Here is a 22,146-nt window from a genome sequence, read left to right on the forward strand (position 1 = left end):
ATATTACTGAGGATCAGGCACCCTGGGTCTGATGGGGCACAGTATCTTCTGCCAGACAGCAGAAGGAGCCGTTGCAGTCAAGGTCAATTCAAGTCTCTCTCTGCAGCAACTACAATGATACCACAAGCCTAACGCTTTCAGGCCAACCACCTGGATTGCATCCAGATAGGAGAGAATGCTTGTATGATGAAAGCGTAGCTCACAAGAGGAGAGGGACAGACGACAAAGATGCACGAGAAAAAAGATGCAAATCAACAACTATAGAAAATCAGACAGGCAACACCAGAAAGGAAAATGCAGAACAGAGAAGCAGAAGTGGAAAAAGAAGAGACAAAGGAGATACCAAGGAAGAAGAAAGCTCTGCCTATACTATTTGTTCTATTTCCCTGAATATCTCATTAGGTACAGAGTACTATTTGAAGACAGATTATTCAAAATTAGATGGAGGAATTCAGACAAAGTAAATTGCTTTTGAATAAATGTTCTTATTCACATGTCAGTGCTATTTACCATGTTTGCACCCCAGTGAAGCTCCTCCTTTAATGATGACCTTCATTTTCATGTAAAATTTGCAAATTTTTGTATTGGAAGAAATGTTTCCCTTGACAAGAAATTACTGAAGAATGCAAAGAGCAAATGGATGTGGCAAAAGAATTAAAAGTCTATTCTCATTCACATTAGTGAATAACTGAGGTCTCTATAATCATGTTATTTAAATTCTGAATTTCAATACCTGTCTTAGCCAGCTTTCAATAATACAATTCCTCACATATATCAAAAGGCAGCCTAAATTTTGAATATCAAAGAGGGAAACAAAAAGTTTAAAGAACAAGATGTGGTTCTTACACCATAGGAATGTTTGGTTCTCTTCCTACAACAGGCATTAAAGGAAATATTGCCAGGAGCACACACAGAAGAGTCCAGATCAATGCTCTTGTCTAAAAGAAGAAAAACAAATGGGATTTTCTGGAGGTCATGGGGGCAGACAATCGTCTAATCAGAAAAAAGTATACTTCAGCGAACTACTAACAGCTACTAGCATCTCCCACAGGCAAACCCCCCCTGCATCTATCAAGACTAAAATTAACTGAAAAAAGGGCACAGGGTCATTGGTATTACAGCACTTCAATTTAATACAGAAAAGAGTCTCATTTACACAGCTGTCAAAATCCTATCAAAGACAATAAGAATTAAAGCTAAGCTTATACTTTAAAGCACTTTCTCAAAGTGTGGCCTTCACACACATTGCAGTTGCCATAAAGCTGATGAGTAACCTTATGGAAGAAAGGAGTAAAACTAATCTCATCAGAAGTCTGCAGCAGCTAACTAATCACCTATTCTCTAGCAATATGGTAACATTTTCCAGTCTTTGAATCTGAATGCCATTTGATTTAACAACCATAATCATCTAAGTAGTTCTCTAAATTCTTTGCTAGGAAGAAAAAATAACCATCCTAGGTATTTTACTTTAAATAAAGACATCAAGAGCTACATCATTTAAAAGTTTTCAAGCTCAAGTCAGATTCAAATTCCTGAAAGGAATTTTTCAGTGCAACGAAACATCTTCTGTGTATACCCAGCTTTAAGACAAGTTACTTTATTACTCAAATACAAAAAAAAAAATTGTAAATAAACAAATACAAGCCTCCATCTAGACAGTTTTTGCAGAGCAAGACTTAGCAATTTGACTCCAATTTTTTTTAATTAAAATATTAAAGTTACTCTAGAACTTTAGCTTTCAGGTATCCTGTGAAATAAGAGATGTTTGAATAAACTAATGGAAAAAAATGTTGCTTACATTAAAGGTTGTGCCACTTCACACTCATATCTACAAAAGTGGACTTTTTTCCTGGGAAAAACACTACAGAAAGCCGCCTCTGAGGAACAGTATGTGCCAGCTGATTGCAGACAATAATGGAATTGACAAGCGTTTTCCAGTTATCTTCAATTTTTTTTTTCAAGAAATGATCATATTACTTAAATGGTATCACTTTCACCAATCATGCATGTCAACACTTTTGTCACCATGACAATTTGCTAACTGATGTGCATTTCATATGATTTTCAGTCAAGCATTTTTTAGTTATCATTAACAACAGAAAACTGATAGCTAACTCATAGCTACCCCAAAATTCTTAAGCAGTCTTACTACTTATCCTGTATATCTATCCAGATCATATTAAACTCCCCTGCCTTGCTACATGCTGTTTATGACAGAGATCAGAATAAGAGCATAACTGAACAAGAATCTAAAGCAGCATTCCAAAGAGACCAGTCCCAACATCCTAAGATGCAATTAGCTGTTAGCCACTTAAAATGTTCTTTTTAAGCAAAGCAATACAGTACCTTTGCTTGAACACACAGCTGTGTGATTACTGGCCAGCCAGCAAAGACGAGAAGACCAACAGTAAGTGTAGAGCGGTAGAAAAAGCTGAAGACCTAATAAAAAAAAAATTAAAATCCAACAGAAGACTGAAAAATAAGCACATTAATAAAACTTACAATTTCTCAAAGAGGTAGAATGCTAGCAATGAGATACGCTGTTGATACATATGAATAAAATACTTACTAGTATTTCAATTCCCAGCGTACAAACCAAGAGAAATCCTATAGACTGACCGAGATGAAGTGACAAGAGATTCGTGGCAAGGTCTTGAATAACCGGAAGTCTGTTCAAAATGATGGAACAAGATAATAATTATTTTTAAAAAACAGAAATAACATAGGATTTTGCCTTTGAAGGGTGAGGAGGTGGCCAGAGCACAAGAAATGATTCAGGTATTGCTGATCCTGCTGGCTGTTTAGAAACAGAGTGGGTGATGGCCTAAGCTCCTTCTGCCTGGTGTTACTTGATATAAAATCTACAATAAAACCCTCCAGCTTTTTCCCTCCTATTTCTGGCACATCTTCACCAGTATTTGGACAAGCTTCAGATTATTCTTTATCCAAATAGACTCTGAGTTTATGAACATTTTTGCTTATGCTGTGCTTAATGTCTGTCATAACTGATGAAACACATTCAAAAGCTTTAGAGAGAAAAAAATCCCCAGTTAGCTTTTCCAATGTTTTATGGGGCAGCTCATTATCTAACTGCAGTTGGTCTCATTTTCTCTGAATAATACCAAGTTGGTATCTACAGAATTGCCAGTAGATTAGGTAAGTAACAGAAATCAGAAGTTAACAAGTATTTTTGGATTTAGATTAAAAGGAGACCCAAACAAGACAAGTTTGTTTCAATATCAGAACACAATCCTCAACATGACCAGCACATGCTGTCCAAAAGCAGCTGGAGTTCAGCATACTTGACACTTTGCAGGATCAGACTATTTCAAAATTACTGAGGAAAAGGAACAACCTGTCCCATTTTACAACAGCTGCTACAGGTATTTGCCCAGGATTTTAGCACCCCTTTGCTACAGTTACAAGAGTACTAAAAACAGTTCAACTTGGAAAGACATTGGTTTACTTTTGCTAATAGAAGAGATATCTTCTAGAATTGGCAGCTGTATCAGTCAGTTTGGAAACTATATGTCAAGTGAAATATAAACCACAGTCCTCTGGAATGTCTCAGGAAGCATTTCAGAAAGTTTAATAAAATTATATCTCACTTTTTCTCCCAAACTTATGGGAAAAATTTAATTATCAACAAAAAGGAAGCACAGACCTGTTTTTATAAAACATTATTTGTGAAATGTATTCTTTACTTACTCTCTCACAACTGCATACCATACTGGTACTGGCAAGAGACAGTATACGTAGTATGTCCAAGGACTTGTTTGAATCAACAGGAAAAAAGCTATTATCATTCCAACACAGGCAAAACCGTAGAAGAGAACAGTAGATTCCTGAAAAATAAATGGCTTCCTGAAACAGCAGTAAAATGTTTTAATCTACACACTATTTTCCATTTGTTAGTTACATAGTAAAGCAAATGTTATTTTAACACAGCCGCTCAAGCTGCCCTGTGTCTATGTACACAACTCTGTACACTGTTTCCAGCCAGATGAAAAAAAAAACAACAGTAGCATTTGAAGATCTAATTCTAAATATGTCTCTACATAAGGTCCTGCAGTAAAAACTGCACAGGCAAGCACACTTGTACAATCTTGAAGCCCAATGTATGCAATGTTATTTATGTTCAATGGATACTTGAAATCCAGTGGAAGTCAGAGATGCTAAGAGTCTTGGAAAAAAGAACTCTCTTAAATTTTGATTCTAAAAACAGACTTGGAGCATAACCTTTTGAGTTCAAGTTCATAGCATTACGGTCAAAATGTTTAATGAAAAAATCCATTAGCGCGTGTTTCCTCCTCCTGCTTGAGACATTTGTAAGATAACTAATTAGAGTAAAATATGAAACATTAACTCCTACTGGAAAAAATCCAACTCTTCAGGATCTAGGGACAGCTACTGAAGGAGCCTTGCAACCTACCCTCCACAGGAGAGACAGCCTTACTCAGAGAACCTACAATTTCAAAATATAACAGAGGCCTAGAGTTGCATGGCACTAAAAGGTTCGTAGCATAGCTAGAACTGTCATTATATTTAATCCTGACCTACAACGCCAGCTTTGGGCTTTTCTGGGGAAGGGGGTGAAAAAAAAAAAAAAAGACATGAGATTAAAACGTTCTCCCTACCATGTACTCAAAGACACACGTTCTCGGACTGAGAGCGCTGTAAGGAGGAACATCAAAGACAGAAAGGAAATTTAAAAACTGGGTAATCTCAGATCCTTAATCATCAGGAAGCAGCAATCTCTTGTTTGTGCAAAGAGGAACATTTAAACAATCACTCTGCATCTGCCTTTTACCTGGTCGTTGAACTACTCTTCCTTATTTAGGGACATTCAGTTATCAGTAGAATTACTGGTAAGGGAAGATTATGTACAACCTATAAATAAACAATTTTATCTTTACATATTACAACTTGACATAGCAAAGGAACCTTTAGTGACTGAGCAGTCTTTAGTGTATTGTGTAGGTAATGACTGAAGACAGTGTTTTCTTCCACATGAATGCAGTTTCTTTGAATGACTTGTGTAGACAGATATGCGACTATGTTAAATATGCTTAGAAGAAAAGACATTCAATTAGCAGTTCACATAGGCGGGTTAACATTTTTTCTGGGTCGTATCCACCCCATCCTTTAACTGACATACAACTGCCTTGATCTAAACTGACAGCAAATGCAAGTTCTAAATGATTTTAAAAACAGAATTTCTGTTAAGATATACCATTAAAGTAAGCAAAAATATGTCATATAGAAAGCTGACCTAATGCAATTTTGTTTTATTAGTGTTAAAGTTTACATTTGTTGATATATAGACAGAATGAATATGTATAGATACGATATGCATACAATATAATTTATCACTGAATGACTAAACACATGCAATCAACATTTTATTCCATATAGAGACATAAATATTATAGAGTCCTATCTAGTTGGTCATGCATTGAAAATGGAAACCAGATTTGCATTTTCTGTGGATGTTTAAAAATAGATTAAACGGTTAGGCTTCTTGCAAAGTAAAACAACAGACTACTCTAAAAGAAAAAAAGGTTTTTCATATGCATTGTAAGAAGCCAAAAAACTTTTAAAGATGATATATACAGGATATGCAGTTTCATTATTCAAAGGCTCCTTTCAGGTTTTATAAGGCTGTGCTTTGCAGAAGACTATTAGTGAATGGTAGATTAGTTTCTCCGAAATATTCTTTAAGTAGCTCCAATATTAGCTATAAACCAAATAACTTTCATATATGAAGCATTAGCCTCACTCTGTGATTCCCTAAGTAATAGGAACACTAAAAAGACACTACAGAAAAAGGCCTCTTCCTGAAACTGAGGAAAGAAAAATTCTACAGACAAAGAACTAAGAAACCTAATTTTTTTTCTGCCAGCATCACTAGCATAAAAGTTGTCTTCAACAAGTAAAATAAAATATACCAAATGAAAATCTGATGTCAACTAAAAACGTGAAGTTTTTGCTTAATATAGTTATTAATATGCCCAATATCCAGTCTATTTATTGTAATTATTTTGTTCATATCTAACATAACATGCATCTTGGATTATTTCTTCTTAGTTATTTGATGAAAGAAAATGTAAATCATGCAGTACCGCACTTATGAATATTTTCCATTTCAATTTTGTTTGATCATTTTCATTAAAGGCCAAGATTATCTCATTTCAGCCAGTAGTAAAAACCTCAAGATAGCATGATAAGGATTTTCTCAGAGTAATATACTGAAGGCAGTAAAGATGCTAAGTAAGTGCTCATTCTCATTTACATTACTAAATGAAACAATTTCTTTTATTCTGAAACAAATTCTTGAAGTTTAGGAGATTCCCCCCCACAAGGTTTTAAACCTTCAGTGAAATGCTAGCTTTTTGCCTGTTTACCATTTTGAGGTATCTCTTTTCCTGATGAGTAACTGAAAGTAAATTAATTTCCTCGGATTTCGTACTTTGTGAAAAATCAAACCATAATAAACTTGTCAAAGTGAACTTCCTTCATCTTTGGTGTCTTCTGCTGCACCCTTGCAAATCACAAAGAGCAAGACAGCAAGCTGATCTGTGAAACCACAGTTCACCTTTCTATTGAAACAGGTTATATATTTTAAAAATGCCTTGATTGGACTGCACAGCTTCTGAAAACTGATTTCACATTGCCGAAGAGGACAGGAATAAAATAATTTACATGTTAATTTCTTTTTGGCCTTCCAGTAAAGAACAAAAATCAAAATGGAAGCCTGAAGTCTGTATTCTTCTAAACAAGTAATACAACAGAGTGCTGACTTTACCACAATTAATGCTGAAAATTGACTTCTGGTTAAAGACAGTCCCTCTAATAGTTTTAAATCACTATGTTGGCTTACACTTGCATTAGCGTCTAGTGAAATGCACAGCTGTAGGAAGGAAGCAACTGAGAAAGCACAATATTGCATACTCAGACTTATACGGCTTAGGAATACTGATCCTAATAAATGGACCAAGTAGTAATGCTACACAGGATTACAGTAGCTAGAAAACTCCACAGCTTGCCACTTTCCACATGTAGTCAAAAGAAGTGGAAGGTGTGCAATTTGTCCCACACAGAGAGACTGAGCATACATATAATGCTGAAAACTGATAGTAAAAAATCATTGCATGTTTCCGACCTACCTTGTTATTAGCCTGGACAGTCTTGGTCAAATTGGTGTGGGTCTTGATAATGACCAAAATCACGTAAGTTGTCCAGCCCACAAAACCCACTGCAATACTTAGACCCAGGAATAATCTATCGTAAGTATGGTAATAAGACAAGCCTTCCAAAGCAAGGTTAATCAGGGTTTTGCACAGAGATACCTAGAGGCAGACAAAACATATAAGCAACAGTTTAGAATAGCGTAAGCTCCATTCCAGAAATCAACTTAACTGACAGCAACTGGAGCTCAAGCAGCTCCGCCTCTCTTGGCACGTGTGTCCTCTCTGCTCTGAGGTATAATGTTTTGGCCAGCACCAACTGCTGGAGTACACACTGCTTTGGACTCCTGCTGGACATGAAGTCAACCATTATTTGGCTCCTTCGTCATCCCCCCTGGCCATGACAGTGGTCAGATGGTGAAAGCTACACAGATAGCACTCCTCGACCACCACCTACTACCATGCATGCCACCTGTTTTTCCCATGAGCATTTGACCATATATACATTCCAGTATAAGTAACACCCCCAAAAAAACAGTCACGTGCTTCTGAAGGCACAACATTTACGCAGGAGGAGTCTTATGGATGCAGCTGAAACATGGTGACTCTCCACAGCCTGAAATTCCCGCTTCCTGTGGTTTGATGTCCTCCACTTCAGTAACACCTGATAACCCCAGCGCCTTGCCTAAGCACCAGAGGTGAATTCAGACCGAAGGGAGCCCCAGTTTCATTCACAAAGCAGCTGCCTGGGGCTCTCGGGATGCAAATCATTTGGACACAAGAAGGGTTGTATTGAGCCTAATCACAGGTCCCCTTACTCAGTACCTTCACTGGGGAGACACCATGATAAAGACAGTGGGTTTTCCCACCATATCATTCCTTACACAGAGGTGTGCTGACCCCTGTGATTTACCCAAAGATGGTAAGCTCAGCTGTGTAATTTGTGGTCCCAGAGGATTCTCTGGTGATTAAAAGATCTGTAAGGAAGAGTATAATAGGTTGAGCATACATGACGATGTTTCTTTATATATCCAGGTATCCAATTGGGACTTAACAGCAACAATCAACAGAAAAAGATGTGTCAACTACTGAAGAGATCACAAGTCTGCCAATGGGCAAACTCACCCAAAATCACGTCACTCCTGAGGGTACAATTATGAACGCACATTTGCAATGCAAAGAGCTGCAGAGCTGAGGAGGCAAAGAATCATCTATACCCCAGCAGCTGGTAATGCACCAACCTTTCTGCATTGCGATATAGGAAGCTGAGGATAAGCAGGGCAACAGGCACAAGCCCGATGTGTTAGTGATCAAGAAGGAACCTGAACACATGGGGCACTCAAGTGAACAAGGGGTAAAATTTACATATAACCAATACCACAAACTCACAGGTTCTGCTGCTGAAATGTATAAAATATCTCCTATAAGTAAATGTGTGACAGCCAAGTAGTAGTATTAGAAAACCAAAAAGAAAGCCTTCTCCCACAGCAAAATAGATCCATTGATTTAAACTGAGTTATTTCCAATTTACAATGAGGTAAATAAAAAGGTATAAGGTATAAAATAGATTTAGCTGTCCTGTGCATAAAATAGTAATTTATTACCCTGAGAAACGTATTGGGGAAAAAGAAGAGCTGAACCCTAACACATAATGGAATTATTCTTCCATGCATCTGGCAGGTTAAATGTAATCTTACATATTCCAGTTTTTCATGTACTTTGTAAACATAAAATCAGTGACCAAACTAAACCTGTTAAAATGAAAGACTTCTTTTTATCATTTAGCTCTACAAATTATTTCTGTGAATGTCAGAATACAAGCACTGGTGAACTGCACCCATCGAGTACCCTGTTGCACAGTGAGTGGCAGCAAATGCTTAGGAAAATAATACTGGAACTGGGAAGCACAGAACGATTCCACACATGGCTCCCAGTCTCTGACAAACTCAAATGTGAAATTAAAAACAAGAACAGCTGGTTCATGTAAAAGAAAAAAACAAAGCAGGATCTATGATAGCGCAAGACATCATACTTTTTTCCGTGCAGCTAACAGCCTAAGAAGTGTGAACATGAATTACATTCCTCAGTTTCTCTCTCAATATACCCTTTTCTACAGTGGAAAATAAAAACATATACTGTCTGTTAGTATACTATGGAATAGTAACAGTTTAAGAAGTATGAGAAAAAATATAGCAAGTCAGTATTATTCATTAGAACTGATGTCAAAATGCAAAATTTTGGAGACTTACAGTGGGATTTTGTGTTAATGAGAAGTGCATCATAAGGAAGGAAAAAGGTTGTATTTCCCAGTTTCAAGTTAAAAAAATCTAAATATTTATATATATAATAAAAGTTCCTGTAAAAAGTTTCTAGAAGGCATATAGCAAAACCAGACTTACCGCTTCATCGTACTTCTGTTGCTGAATATATAGTCTCGTTTTCTTTAAAAAGTTGATCTGTTCAGAATCAGAAAGTGGTCTGTACAACAACATAAAGAGATATTAACATTTCTTCTTTTCAAGAGCAGAGGGAGAGGCAGAAAAAATTAACTCTGTAATAAAAAAATTACTCTGGAATGAAACATACCAAAATATTCTGAACTTCATTAGAGGTAATTGGAACTAATCCATTCCTCTACATTCATCTTCACACTTGTGTCAACACTGCTGCTGTCTAACTTATCCCAAGATCTTTGCATTAAGAAATGTTTCTTTTATGTAGGTGTTCACATCTAATACTGCTGAAAATTATCTCTTATGTGCATTATTATTGACCGTTGCTCTGGACAAGAAGCACTAGACATACAAGAATTAAGCAATTCAATTGATTTGATAGATGGTTATAAGCAGTTCATAAACCTGTCAGCAAAGGACAAATTGGTCAGGTTCCACACTAACAGTAGGTGATGCCTAACAATCTTCTCTTTGAAAAATAAGAGTTTGTCTCCTGTTACGGAGGGAGCTGTTAGCAGAGTCCCCAGAGCAGGTGATAATGCAGTTACCCGGCTACACTGAGGTCAGTGACAAAAACCTCCTTGATTTTAATGAATTTGAGATCAACCTAAATAATTGTAGCAGTTCTTCCCTTACAGAAAGCAGCAACATGGAGAAAGAAGCCAGTCAACCAACCTCCACCAAATGAAGGGGGAAGGAGCCATTTTTCCTGTACCTTTTTTTTTCCCAAGTTAAGGACGCTGGCAGGCCAGAGGATCCCAGGCTTACCCTGGGCAGGTTATAAGCCACAACACAGTCACTGTCACTCTAGGCACCAAACTATCATGGGTCACAACTTTCTGTTAGCTGATGAATGCATACAGCAGTTTTCCTTCACGCCTTCCACAAAACTGCTGTGGCACAGCATCTTCTCCTCAGCATCCCCAGCACATGATGGCCGAGTCGCATGCCTCCCTCCTTCGGATGCACTCCTTCACAACCTCATACACAACCACCAATTTCATGTTTCAGGCTGTGCCAAATCAGGACGGGCCCTGGGGTCTCACTCCTACTATTTAAATTGGCAGCAATCACCTGTGTGGTCACTCAGCTGAACCACAGGGGCAAGTCTTAATCTTATGCAACTACTGCATGGAAATGCTCATTCCTGCAGCCCCCAAACACTTGGGAACCACTTCTGCCTGCAACCCAGCAGCAGTTGATACATCATCAACAATACAGACATATCATCTTTTGAGCCCTGATATATATTAAAAGGATTCTAGGCCTGAACAACCTGAATTTTTATTACTAATCACATCCTGGTATATTTTGATACCATTTTCTTGAGTTCAGAGCACAGCAGGATTGTGCAGGAGTCTTCTAAAAAATTGGATAATAGAAGCAGCAATGTATCTTGCTTTTGAGAAGAGTAAGCGAAACAACTGTATTAAAAAATGTTTGACTCTGTTCAATCTAAAAAAGAATTGAGGGATGGTATCTATAAACAGGTAGGAAGAGAGGGGTCCAATGGAAAAGGAAGAACGGAGGAAAAGATGATGACAAGGTGATGGTAAGTGTTTGATCACCTTAACTTTGGGCAGAGAACAGAGGATTTTAGAAAACAGAGTTGAAAAATAGAAGAGTAAGAGAAAGTGCAGGTTGTTCCTGCACCTCCATGACACATCCCTATGAAAGCCAACCTTACAGCTCCACAAGCTGAGGGCTACTAGTATGCAGCCAGCAAGTGCATACCGAGGCTGATGATGACTTAAGTTAAAAACAATTCTTCAAATATGCAAACCAGACCCAAGTACTGCCTCAAGGAAATCTGTAAGCCTCAAGTTTTGCTAAATTTTTTGGCAGGGAAAAGGGAGCAAAACACCAAACCAAGGTGGGAGTTTTCACCATGTGTGGAGATTAATAGGAGGGGAAAAAAAGTTATCTTAGCTTTTAGGTAAGGATTTTAAAAAATCTGGAATAAATGTTAATCAGCTTTATTTAGGACTTAAATATATACAAGATGTTCCTATGTTCACTTTCTCATTTTTATTGTTTTACACACACTATTTTCTGTGGACTTTTTCCTTGTCAAATTCAATGCAAATTTTTAATATGCTAAAATTATCTTTCACTTTATATCTTTAGTCATTTAGCTATAAACCCCTTAATTATCTTTTTACTCTCAATGAAACATTTATTATTAATGAACAATAGTCTTTACCTATTCCTTCCTAGATGACAGCACCTGGGATCTCTGTACATGGATGGTGTAACAGAATAAATGGGGGTTTTAAAGAGTAAAGCTTCAGCAAGTCAAATGCAGAAGGCAATTATTTTGTCAAATGGGGTTACCATTAGTAGATGCGTTGTTAATTTTCAATAGCTAACATCATACCACACATATTACCTTACTTCCATATGCACGCTTTTCAAGATGCTGAATTTACAATTGTCTACAGATTGGTTTTGTGAAGTTTATGAATTCCACAAGAAACTAAGGACTGTTCATACATAACTGTATCAAAACGCAGGTTTCAACCTGAATGCAAGGGTTGATCGTCATCTTAAGATATTTTTTTGCCTCTGTATTAAACAAAAACTCAAAGAAGTGATTAGAGAATTTTTGCATTTCACACCAGACTAGAAATAAGAGCTACCAAGTATGCTGATTACCTTTCAGTTAAGGAATGGGTATAGTTCACCAATAAGCAGTTTATCACCCATTGAGGACTCCCATTCACTTCCTAAAGCTGACAAAGGAGATGGGAGATTTGAAAGGAGCCCCTTGCTAGGTGTAGCAGAAAGCATAAAGAGACAAAGCTGAGACATGAACAGAAGTGAAAAGTTGCCTATAGAAAGAAGTCAGGAACTTTAGAAATGGTGATTCTATAAAACCTACAAGACTCACTCGACAACAAAACCACAAGGAGAATTTAAATCTGAGAAGTTAAAGCTTGAACTATCCTTAGCACTGCTCAATTTTAACTTAAACTATTTAAAAGGTTTCAAATACAGGACAGATAGCATTAGAAAAGAATAAACTCTGATATCAGAATTACTTGCCTGTGTTTTAGTATGCTATGTGCCAGAGGCACTACTAGCTCGTCAATGTATTCTTGAGGTCACTTAATGCACACATCCATGCAATTAATATTAGTAGTAATGAAGTGAATTTACTGATCATTATTAGAAAGATTCTGAACTCTATATAGAAAACTAAGGTATGTATGTACCCATCACCAAAATCCAATTCTACCAAATTCGAGATGAATAGCCTTGACTAGTAAAATCAAAAGTCTTTTTCCATAACACAAAAATACCTGTCCTATTAATTAACAAATACACACAAAGAGAATTCAGTCAGTGGACTCAACTCTGTCCTCCTATTCTTATCTTGAAAGTACTGCAAAACACATGCACTGTAAAGTGTAGTACTCTGAGGTTACCTTAAAAGAAAACCCAAGAACTCTGTGGTCACACATATTATAAACACACATGCATTCACAGTATCATCAGGACTCTAAAGACTTAAGATTACATTCTTCACAGAAAATGATGGTGGTTCTAAAAGAGTAATTTTGTTTTTCACAATGGCTATCAGAGATACACTTTCTAGTTCCAGACAGAAATCACAGCTTCATCCATGAATAAACATAATTAATTATGAAACAAAACAATTGGGCTAATCATGCAAGTGCTTGTAAACTATTCCTTCTGAGACGTTAGCTACGCTTTTCATAAGTATACCTGACAAAATTAATCTTTCCAACACATCATTCACGCTTCATAGAAGCTAAGCTATTTGACAGCACTAACAACAAGACTGTGATGAAGTATGTTCACTATAGCAATGTCAAGGGGACCTCTTTCTGGCCAGTGAGTCTTGTTTATCATCACACTAGTGAAATTACCATCCCCAACGGCATAGGTAGTATGCTGCAGTCAAACCATGAAATAAAAATCTTGGAACAGAAGAAGACGTCTTGCAAATACATCTGTATCCACCACTGCTAGTTTGTTAATTTTATTATGCCTGGTAATTTGGCTAATGTTTTATATTAATTTTATTGTACAGTCGATTTTCCAGAATTATACTATAAAAAGTAACCCCTTTGGATCTGCACTAGTTTAACACTTAAAATGCTGCAGATTTAATAATGAAAGTCAAGGAAGCATCACAGACCTGCAAATGCGATGTATAAAGAGAAAGGCTGAGATCTTTGTCTAGCTCACTATCAGATGAAAACACATGTATTTCAGCTGCTTCACTCCACAGAAAAACTCCACACACCTGACTATTGTCAGCACCATGCACATCTACATCCTTCTATCACCACCTTTTCACTCTTCCCATCAGAAAAAAAAATAATACTGTGCATCCTACAAGCCTTTGAGAGCAGCAAGATTTGCAGAAGACATAGTAATTGCATTTCTATCACCCATATCCAGCAACAAATCAGAAGCAGCTGCTCAGCAGACATCAGTCTTCTAACTTTTCACACTGGCTCTTTGGGGGATGGGGAGAAAAGGACCAACTCCTGTTGATGCAAAACTAAAAAAGCTAGAGGATAAGGATATACATCCCTTGAACCTCGTGGTAGCCCCAAGATGGAGCAAGGCCATCTGAATAAAGCCTGCTAGGATTTTTTATGGATTACCTTCTCCTGAACACCACATAAGGCAGACCTTCTCACTTGCTTTGCTATGAAATTTCTAACTCCAAAACTGTTAGCAGTAAAAGAGGCATCAGACCGCCACTGTTTAAACAACTCGAGCAACCTCTTCTGCCAAAGGCTGAGCAGTCACAGGTTCTTGTCCTCTTCTCCAGAAAGAAGATCCCCGGCATCTTAGTAACTTGCAACCTGAAAGAAATCGCCCAGGTCAACGTTGCCCCTCTCACCGTGAAGCTCCTCCACTGGCGCTATCCCCCAGCCTCTGCCACCCACCCCTGTCCTCCTGCCACTTGGACACTGAGGGGGCCAGCGCAGTGCCTCGCTGCTCTCACCATGGGAGAAAGCTGCCAGCAACAGAAGCAGCTGAGTATGTTCAAACTCTGTTACCACCTATCCTGCTGTGAGAGGGCCATACTAAGGAGGAAAGATGCCTTCCAGTCCAGCAATTCTGCAATCAGCTGAAATAGTACTTACAGGACCCACTGTTACTGCTTTGATCCACATCGCTGCTGGCAAAATGGCAGCTTGAAAGTGCAAATGTAAGACTGGCCTGATGTTTTTGCAGGGCTGCTATTCAAAAGTTATACAAGTAATCAAACAACACTTTTTCGAAGCCTTTTTCAGAGTAGCAACAGCCTTCAAAACCAAAGTCAGCGTCTCATGAGAGCTGCCTTCAAACATTCCCACCATACAACAGAGACAGCACCCCAGAAAGCATCAGGTGGGTAATGGGAAAGTAGAAACACAGATCTTGCATCGAACACTATTAATTTAGCAGAAACATGATTGCATGGTTATTCCTGCTCCACATCAAATTCACCCCAGCTAGCAACCCGTGAGTGCAGAGACTTGATATTAGCAATAGTGCAATCACAAACTAGCCTAAATTTATTGCTCTGTCATTTCTTTTGAAGGTGTGGCGCACAGCCTTGTAGGAGCAGAATGAAAGGCACAATATAAAACCTCCCCACTTCTCCATCAACAGCAGAGAACCATCAGAAAGTAAGTGAATGGCAAGTGATGCAAAGTCATGAGTTCATTCAGCAAAACATGGAAAAATCAACCAAATAATATTTCAAAAATCAAAGTCTGGAACCATGATGTTTACTTTTTGTTGAACCTGCTGTGCAGAGTACATGATGCTACTAGGGGCAATGATCAGGAAAAAAATGTGTCACAGTTCTATGGACTTTACCAAATTATGTGTCTACATGAATTTTAATTGCTATAAGCTTATTTTTCCCGTTTTCAGAATGTGTTCAATTCCAGTTCTTTAAATGTACCTACTCAAAAGAAAGAATTGTTTTACTGTATCTGCCAAAGACAGACTGAAAACACATAATATGAGATACAGAGACAGTCCTTTGCATGTGTTTTAGTTTTGATCAAAGAGTAAAGTTTCAAAGATTAAACGATTTGGTGGGTAACTTAGTGATCCTCAATCTGTTTAGATGGCCTGAATTTTAATTGTTTACCAAAATATTTTCAGGTAAGCTACTGGAACAGGCAAGTCCTACAAAACTTGATTTTCATAGTTCAGAAACAAGATGCATGTAGTTTACAGATAAAAAAATTATAGCGATGTTTTTAGTGTGCTAAAGCTATGCTTTCTTAAAGAAAAGGTACTCCACATAAACCTACACTAAAGGGTTTATTATGGCTTCTTAAAGCCCAGGATCCTCAATATGCCCTCTCCTGATGTGATCTACTCTCTTTTCTCCTGCTGTTCCACTGCCAGGAGTTTCAGTCTTGGAGTGTCTAAATTTGAAGTAGGTTGTTGTGTTTCTGGATTTTCTGACTAGCATGTCAGATTGTAAATCAGCCAGTCTAGCTGTAGGGTTGTACTTAGTTATCTTTGCAACTTTTTTTCTTTTAAGAAGCATTAAAAAGCACCACTGCATGCATCAGACACTCCAAAAGAAAGGAGTAAGAAAGTCAATAAGAAGCTCCTAGTTTAAGTTCTGAGGTTTTTGTTCTTTAAAGCATAATGAAATGAAGGGAGGGGACACACACTTCCACATGTCAAAGATAGCAAAAAGCATCTTTACTGACACATTGCAAAAACTTACCAGTACACATATGCTTTTGCATTCAGATTTATAAACAAGCAAAGGAGGAAACAGTGGGACATCAGTGAAACCGCAGGAAGTGGTCTGACTGCTAATGGTCTAACCCTGGACTGTGAAGTCCTAGAAATTAAAATAGCCTTTTAATTTCCACAAATCAGTGACCCTGATGCAGCACATTTGCATATTCAACAGCGAAGTGCCTTAGGATATTTATGTAAATCCTTTAGATAGCAGAGATGAAAGAAAAAAGAGCGGGCAATCCAACTGTCAGCTGCCGATTCACTGAACAGAGAAACAATTAAGATAACTGGGCTGCAAACAGCAGATTTTGCATGCGACCTACTATACTACGGCAAGAGCTTCGGACAACCAGAGGTCAGGAGGGAGGATGCCACACGCTGAAGCTGCCTGAGAGACTGGAAGCAGGGATCTAGCAGGGGCAGGAGTTTTGCCTGGAGAGCCAGCAAGACATGATGCAGCAGCCTCGGAAAGGGAAACTGCTTAATAGAGAAGATGAAGATCCTTGAAGGAAAGGAAATGCACCATTTTTAAAATCTCTTCTATTTCAGTACAGCAGGGGACATGTGCTGACTCTAAACAACAACGCCCTACCCATGCTGTAAGTCAGCCCTCACCTCTGCAAAATGTGTGATGGATTTATGTCATACATTGAGCTGGATCTAGATATCTGCAGCGTCGTAGATATGTAAAGTTGTGCCACAGGTCCTCTTCTGCTCAGTGATCCCATGTGCCAAACCTAAACCGTAGCTATCATTTTCCAACCAGGTGCCTCCAGAGCAGGCAGCTTGTGCTGTGTGTGGGCAGGTACCTAATAGTGGGGGCCCCACAGCCACCGAAACACATGTTTGGGCAGGCCCCCCGTACTGATCCTGACCAGGAGACCATTGTACATCAAGGAGTCAGTGATCCACGTGACAGTTAACCTGAGTAGGCCCAGGCCTGTGCTACCTGTCCGGCGTGGCTCCAAGCTGTGCTGCACAAACCCTTGGCCACAGGACAAAGCCAGCCAGCTTGTAGTAACCGAGGAGGCTGCAGGCAGCTCCCACTCTGTACCAGCAATTACAGTGCCTGCCTGTCCTCATCTTTATCTAGAAGTTCTCACGTGAACCTCCATTCTGACAGTAGAAATTATTATTAGGGTTGATTTCTTGCAAGAAAATCGTATAAGAGCTTGAATGACCAAAAAGAGGGAACCCCTCCACAGACAAGACCTGTGCAACACCATGGGAAAACCCACCTGGGCTCCATCTGATGCTGCGCGAATGCACGGTAACCTGCATCTGAAGGGATGTATGATTTACTTGCTATCTGTATTCTTCTTTTTATTTTATCTTATTAAAACAGCTAATTTATTAAGCTATTTGTTATCGGGCCTTTCTTCTTGGGATCCAGAAAGACCCCTGCACTCTCTTACCTCATGCCCTGGTGCAGAACATCCTCTGCCCATCCCACCCCACCACCTGCCTGTACACCCTCCCTCACCCTCACTACATGAAGCCGCACAAGTTCCAAGAAAAGGCCAAAGGGATTTGTACAAGGAAATAGAGAAATACATATAAATCTTGTGATATTTTATCTTATACATTAGCCTCTTAGCTCCTTCTAAAGACCTTACCTACTTCCTACTTGATAGTAAATCCAATTATGCCTGGTCCTCCTGCGCAGAAGCTGCTGCCAGTAAGCTTTTCATGTACAAACTAAAAGCTCCTGAGTGTGCTGCTGAAACTCGAGACCAGCAGGATGCCTGCTTTCTAAGAGGATTGCATCCTCCCTGAGCAGCGTTTAACAGAGTACTTCAGACAGAGCCCATTCAGTGAAAGAGAAGCTGACATTTTTGCCAAAGAACACGCATTTTATAGCACGGGCATTGATTTCTCCCTAAAGAGATAATACATATACTATTCAATCAGGTTTTTGGGTTTTTTTTAAATAATATGAAGCCATTATTTCCATTTGAGCACTTTTGTCTCTATAGCACTGCATTTCTACTTTTTGTTCATACGTATATACACAGGTTCCTAAAGCGAAGGGTGGAGGGGAGAGGGCTGCCAGTCTACCTCCTTGACACCAACAGGCTAAAGGTGCCCATACTGGGCTGCTTGTACCAGCTGCCCCAGAAGCAGGCTGATGCCTAGATTCCCACCGGGTAACACAGTGGAAACAAAGTGGAGAAAGAAAAAGTTGGCTGCCTTTCCAGGGTTCACTAGAAGTTGACAGAAGCTGCTGTCCCTCACTCTTGATCACAGGATAAAGGGGCTGAAATGTCTTCCCTGATAAATCAGTGCCTCTGCTAAATCAAGGTTCCTCTGCAGACAAATGGACAGGGAGAGTAATTGCTGTTAAAAATACCCTTCCTTACTGCAATAGCTTCACCCTTTCCTCCTGACATTCAATCCTTAATGTTTGCTCTTGCAATGCCTTATCAAGTGTATCACAAATATCTTGCAAATGACATTTATTTAAACAAAACAAGAATAGGATGCTTCAAAGGATGTATTATGTTTACTGACATTTTAAGGGACCCTGCCCCACTTAATGGTGGAGGAGAAATCACTTATTTCACGTTGCTCCAAAAGTCAATTTTGTGGAAATACCTATTATTTAAGTTTTGAAAGGCTATCAGACAGAGGGAACAATGTAGTGCTCTATCTCCAGTCAGAGAAAGGAAGAAAAAAGAGTGCATATGGCATTTCTTTGAAGTTGCTGTACATCTTCAAAGATGCTCTACATTAGGAAAGAACTATTTTCTTTTCTATCACCATGATAAATATATGATGCACAACCGATACTTCCTTGCATCAAATCCATGCAAATGTTTAAGGGAGTTATATCTCAGTGCATACTAGAGGGCAGAGGAAAGTGAAAGAGTTACGTTTTCATGCAGTGAGGGAGAGACACATTTTTATTAAATAGCTGTACACTGCACATAAAAAATGCAGTGACTTTCTATATAACTATGCAAGTTATAACTTGATTATACACAAAAAATAAGTATTTGGGAATGATTAAAATGTAGTATTCAAACAATTAAGTTACTTAAAAAATGCAGCATCAACATGGTATGGGATTTTTTCATATATGAGAAGATACAAACTTGACTTTAAGATACTTAAGCTGTTTCCTGTTAAAAAAAAACCCTTATTGATATAAACTGCTCAAGACATTCAACAAAAAAGCACAGCTAGTAGAAAGCAAGCACTGATTATAATTCAGCTGCGCATCTTTTTTTTTTTTTTTTTTTTAATATGATTCTTAAGCTACTGCTCCTGCCGTCTTACTGTGAGGCACCAGAACCTGAACAGCTGGAAGAAGAGTCTTCCCTGAAAGCACTGTATACACCAGGCATACACAAAAAGCACTCCTGTGCTTTTATGTAATTTAATATGCTAAATCTCTAGTACCTGTTGGGATAATCAAATTGCATTAATCGGTTAAGAGGATTTTAGCACAACAACTGATGTCCCATCTACTCACCTCACTACAATGGTCCTCCTGCTACTCCTTGTAGGATTACTTTCACAGCCCAGAGATGCTAGCTTTGGGAATGTTTTTGCAACAGTAGCATCTGGCCCCTTGGCACACTCCTCTTTGAACTGTGCCAGCTCTGCTGTTGCCTTAAGGCACATCAAATGGTCAGAAAGCTAATAAGATAGTTCACTACTCTGGACATCAGTTTTCCTCTGTCAGCAATCTTCAGATTTGTCCTCCCTCACTCTTCCTTCAAAGCATCTGGCATCTTGGTACCTGCCTTTCTTACACATAAAGGTACAAGCATTGTGCCTATGTCTCAGAACTGTGATAAGAAAAGCATCTGATTTTGCTAAGCAAATAATTTTTGAAAGGTCTTTCATAGCAGGGAAAAAAGGTAGGGAGTGGAAGGAAGCGGGAAGGAAACTCATTTCAGACAATAAATCCCTCCACGTATCCAACAGGAATTGCTGATAAGTATTCTGAACAATTATTCAATATCAGCCTTGCAGGTAACTTCCAGACAAGCAAGGGATGCTCTCTGCTCCTGCATATTCATTCCCCCGGGCACAGGCTGTGCACCTTGCCTTGCACAATCAGCAGACGCTTGCAGCTGAGCTCCTTCTGAAAAGTATTCCCAACAGCTTCACAGGTAGCATCAAGATACGCTTTTACACAAATTTGTTCCTTGATGAAGGCACTCTGACAAAATGAAAACGGTATTACTGGCAGCCAGACACATCCTTATTAATAGATACAGCTACCCACATTTTAATCTGCCTCAAACCCTGGTCAAGTAGACACTATTGAAGTGTCCATCACACAACACAATGATCAGCTCCATTCTCCTCATCATTATACACTTGACAGATGGATTTCAGAGAGATGAAGTTTAGATCCAAGCAGGAAAGGGCACATGTCTAATGGCCTCCTTCACTCCCTGCCCATTGTGCCAGCCACACTTCTACTAGGGATGAGATTCCCTGTGGAAATCAGAAGCCTTGTATCAATTCAAGAAACTTTCTCTGTTGCCAGTGTTGTGTAAATGAGTAAAAATAGGCTTCTAATATATATATGAACTAGCTTAATGCTTTTGATGCAATATATTCAACATACCACTCAACACTAGTTTTTAAGTCATTGCATCTGAAGGTCATGAACAGTTTTCTAGTCACTTGGTAATAAAACATTTGAAAATCAAGCTTGGAAACAGGATTTTCTTCAGAGGATATTAAACTTTTAAATACTATTTCTGGCTGAAAAATTAAGCTGAGGTTAAGTTGTAGTTTCTACAGAACACGTTATTTGTGAACATATTGCCCCTCTTCCAGATAAATACATCTTCAATAGTGATTGCATCAACTTCTCTGAAACCAGAATGTCTCAATCTGAATTTTAGCTTCAGATTTCTTCTGGAAATCATAGCTATGTTTCTGTTACACAGACTCTATTCAACCACATAATTTAATCTAAATAATTCAAGAAAGGCAATTCTTAGAGATATCTTTGTTCATTTTCAGGTTATCAAGGTGCTGAAATATACAAAAAAACCCTGTGATATTCCCAAACAGAATATTTATATTTTCAATTTCTGCATAAACTTGATGGTCCCAAAGCAGTTCAGACATGAATTATGCTTCACTAACCTCCAATAAACCAAGAAGGAATAAAGCATTATGCTGGAGCACACACTTTCTGAGCTTCAAGTTACAGATTTCAGGCACCACAAGGATTAGAAAAAGATATAACTCCATTGTACAACTCAAATCAGTGAACAGTGGTGGAAGAAGCTATTCTTGACTTAATGAAAGGACAGTAGTGCCTAGTGGAAACACAGCACAGAACCGTGCTCAGCTGCAGCAGCGGTCAAGGTCAACCACAGTTTAACACAAATTAGCGGGCAAGCCTCCTGTTAAACCTGGGCTGACAGGTCCAAATAGCGTATAGCTGTGCAGAAATGCAATCTCCATATCATTACCAATTACTCTGAAACTTAGCACAGTATACCAACAGATCTCTTGCTCCAGATACAGGAGCAAGCTATCCCCAACTTTGCCTTTTTAACTTCTCCTGAAAAAGGTAGAGTAACTGTACCCTTCTGTACCATTTTATCTACCACCAAAGAAACCAGTGTCACAGTAAAGTCAGCAGAAGGGGGTACATGCCTTTCCCTCAGTATCTCACTCTGATTCAAGCAAAATTTTTTTAAGAACTGATGAGGGTTGCTTTACACTAATGCATCAGATCATGACTTGCAGGTGAAGCCCAGGCTCCTGTTCACCGCTCACACACA

The 22,146-nt window shown here is 38.6% G+C and overlaps 1 protein-coding gene and 1 pseudogene across 3 annotated transcripts in view; one reads left to right on the forward strand and one right to left on the reverse strand.

Annotated features, from left to right (window-relative positions):
• Positions 1-22,146, reverse strand: part of PIGN (phosphatidylinositol glycan anchor biosynthesis class N) — a 111,267-nt gene that overhangs the window by 38,802 nt on the left and 50,319 nt on the right. For all 3 annotated transcript variants that reach the window (XR_005930827.1, XM_030041907.2, XM_041118331.1), the window contains 6 exons: positions 9,587-9,665; positions 7,167-7,349; positions 3,709-3,845; positions 2,570-2,669; positions 2,347-2,439; positions 847-938 (listed from right to left, as the gene is read on the reverse strand). Coding sequence is in view for 2 of the 3 variants with exons in the window: in XM_030041907.2 (XP_029897767.1) it covers positions 847-938; positions 2,347-2,439; positions 2,570-2,669; positions 3,709-3,845; positions 7,167-7,349; positions 9,587-9,665 (684 nt within the window). In the remaining variant the exon portion in view is untranslated. The remainder of the gene's footprint in view (positions 1-846; positions 939-2,346; positions 2,440-2,569; positions 2,670-3,708; positions 3,846-7,166; positions 7,350-9,586; positions 9,666-22,146) is intronic.
• On the forward strand, positions 8,009-8,152 carry LOC115353181 (annotated as a pseudogene).

This window comes from Aquila chrysaetos, chromosome 18 (genome assembly GCF_900496995.4).
Source record: "Aquila chrysaetos chrysaetos chromosome 18, bAquChr1.4, whole genome shotgun sequence".
In the NCBI taxonomy this organism is placed as follows: Eukaryota; Metazoa; Chordata; class Aves; order Accipitriformes; family Accipitridae; genus Aquila; species Aquila chrysaetos.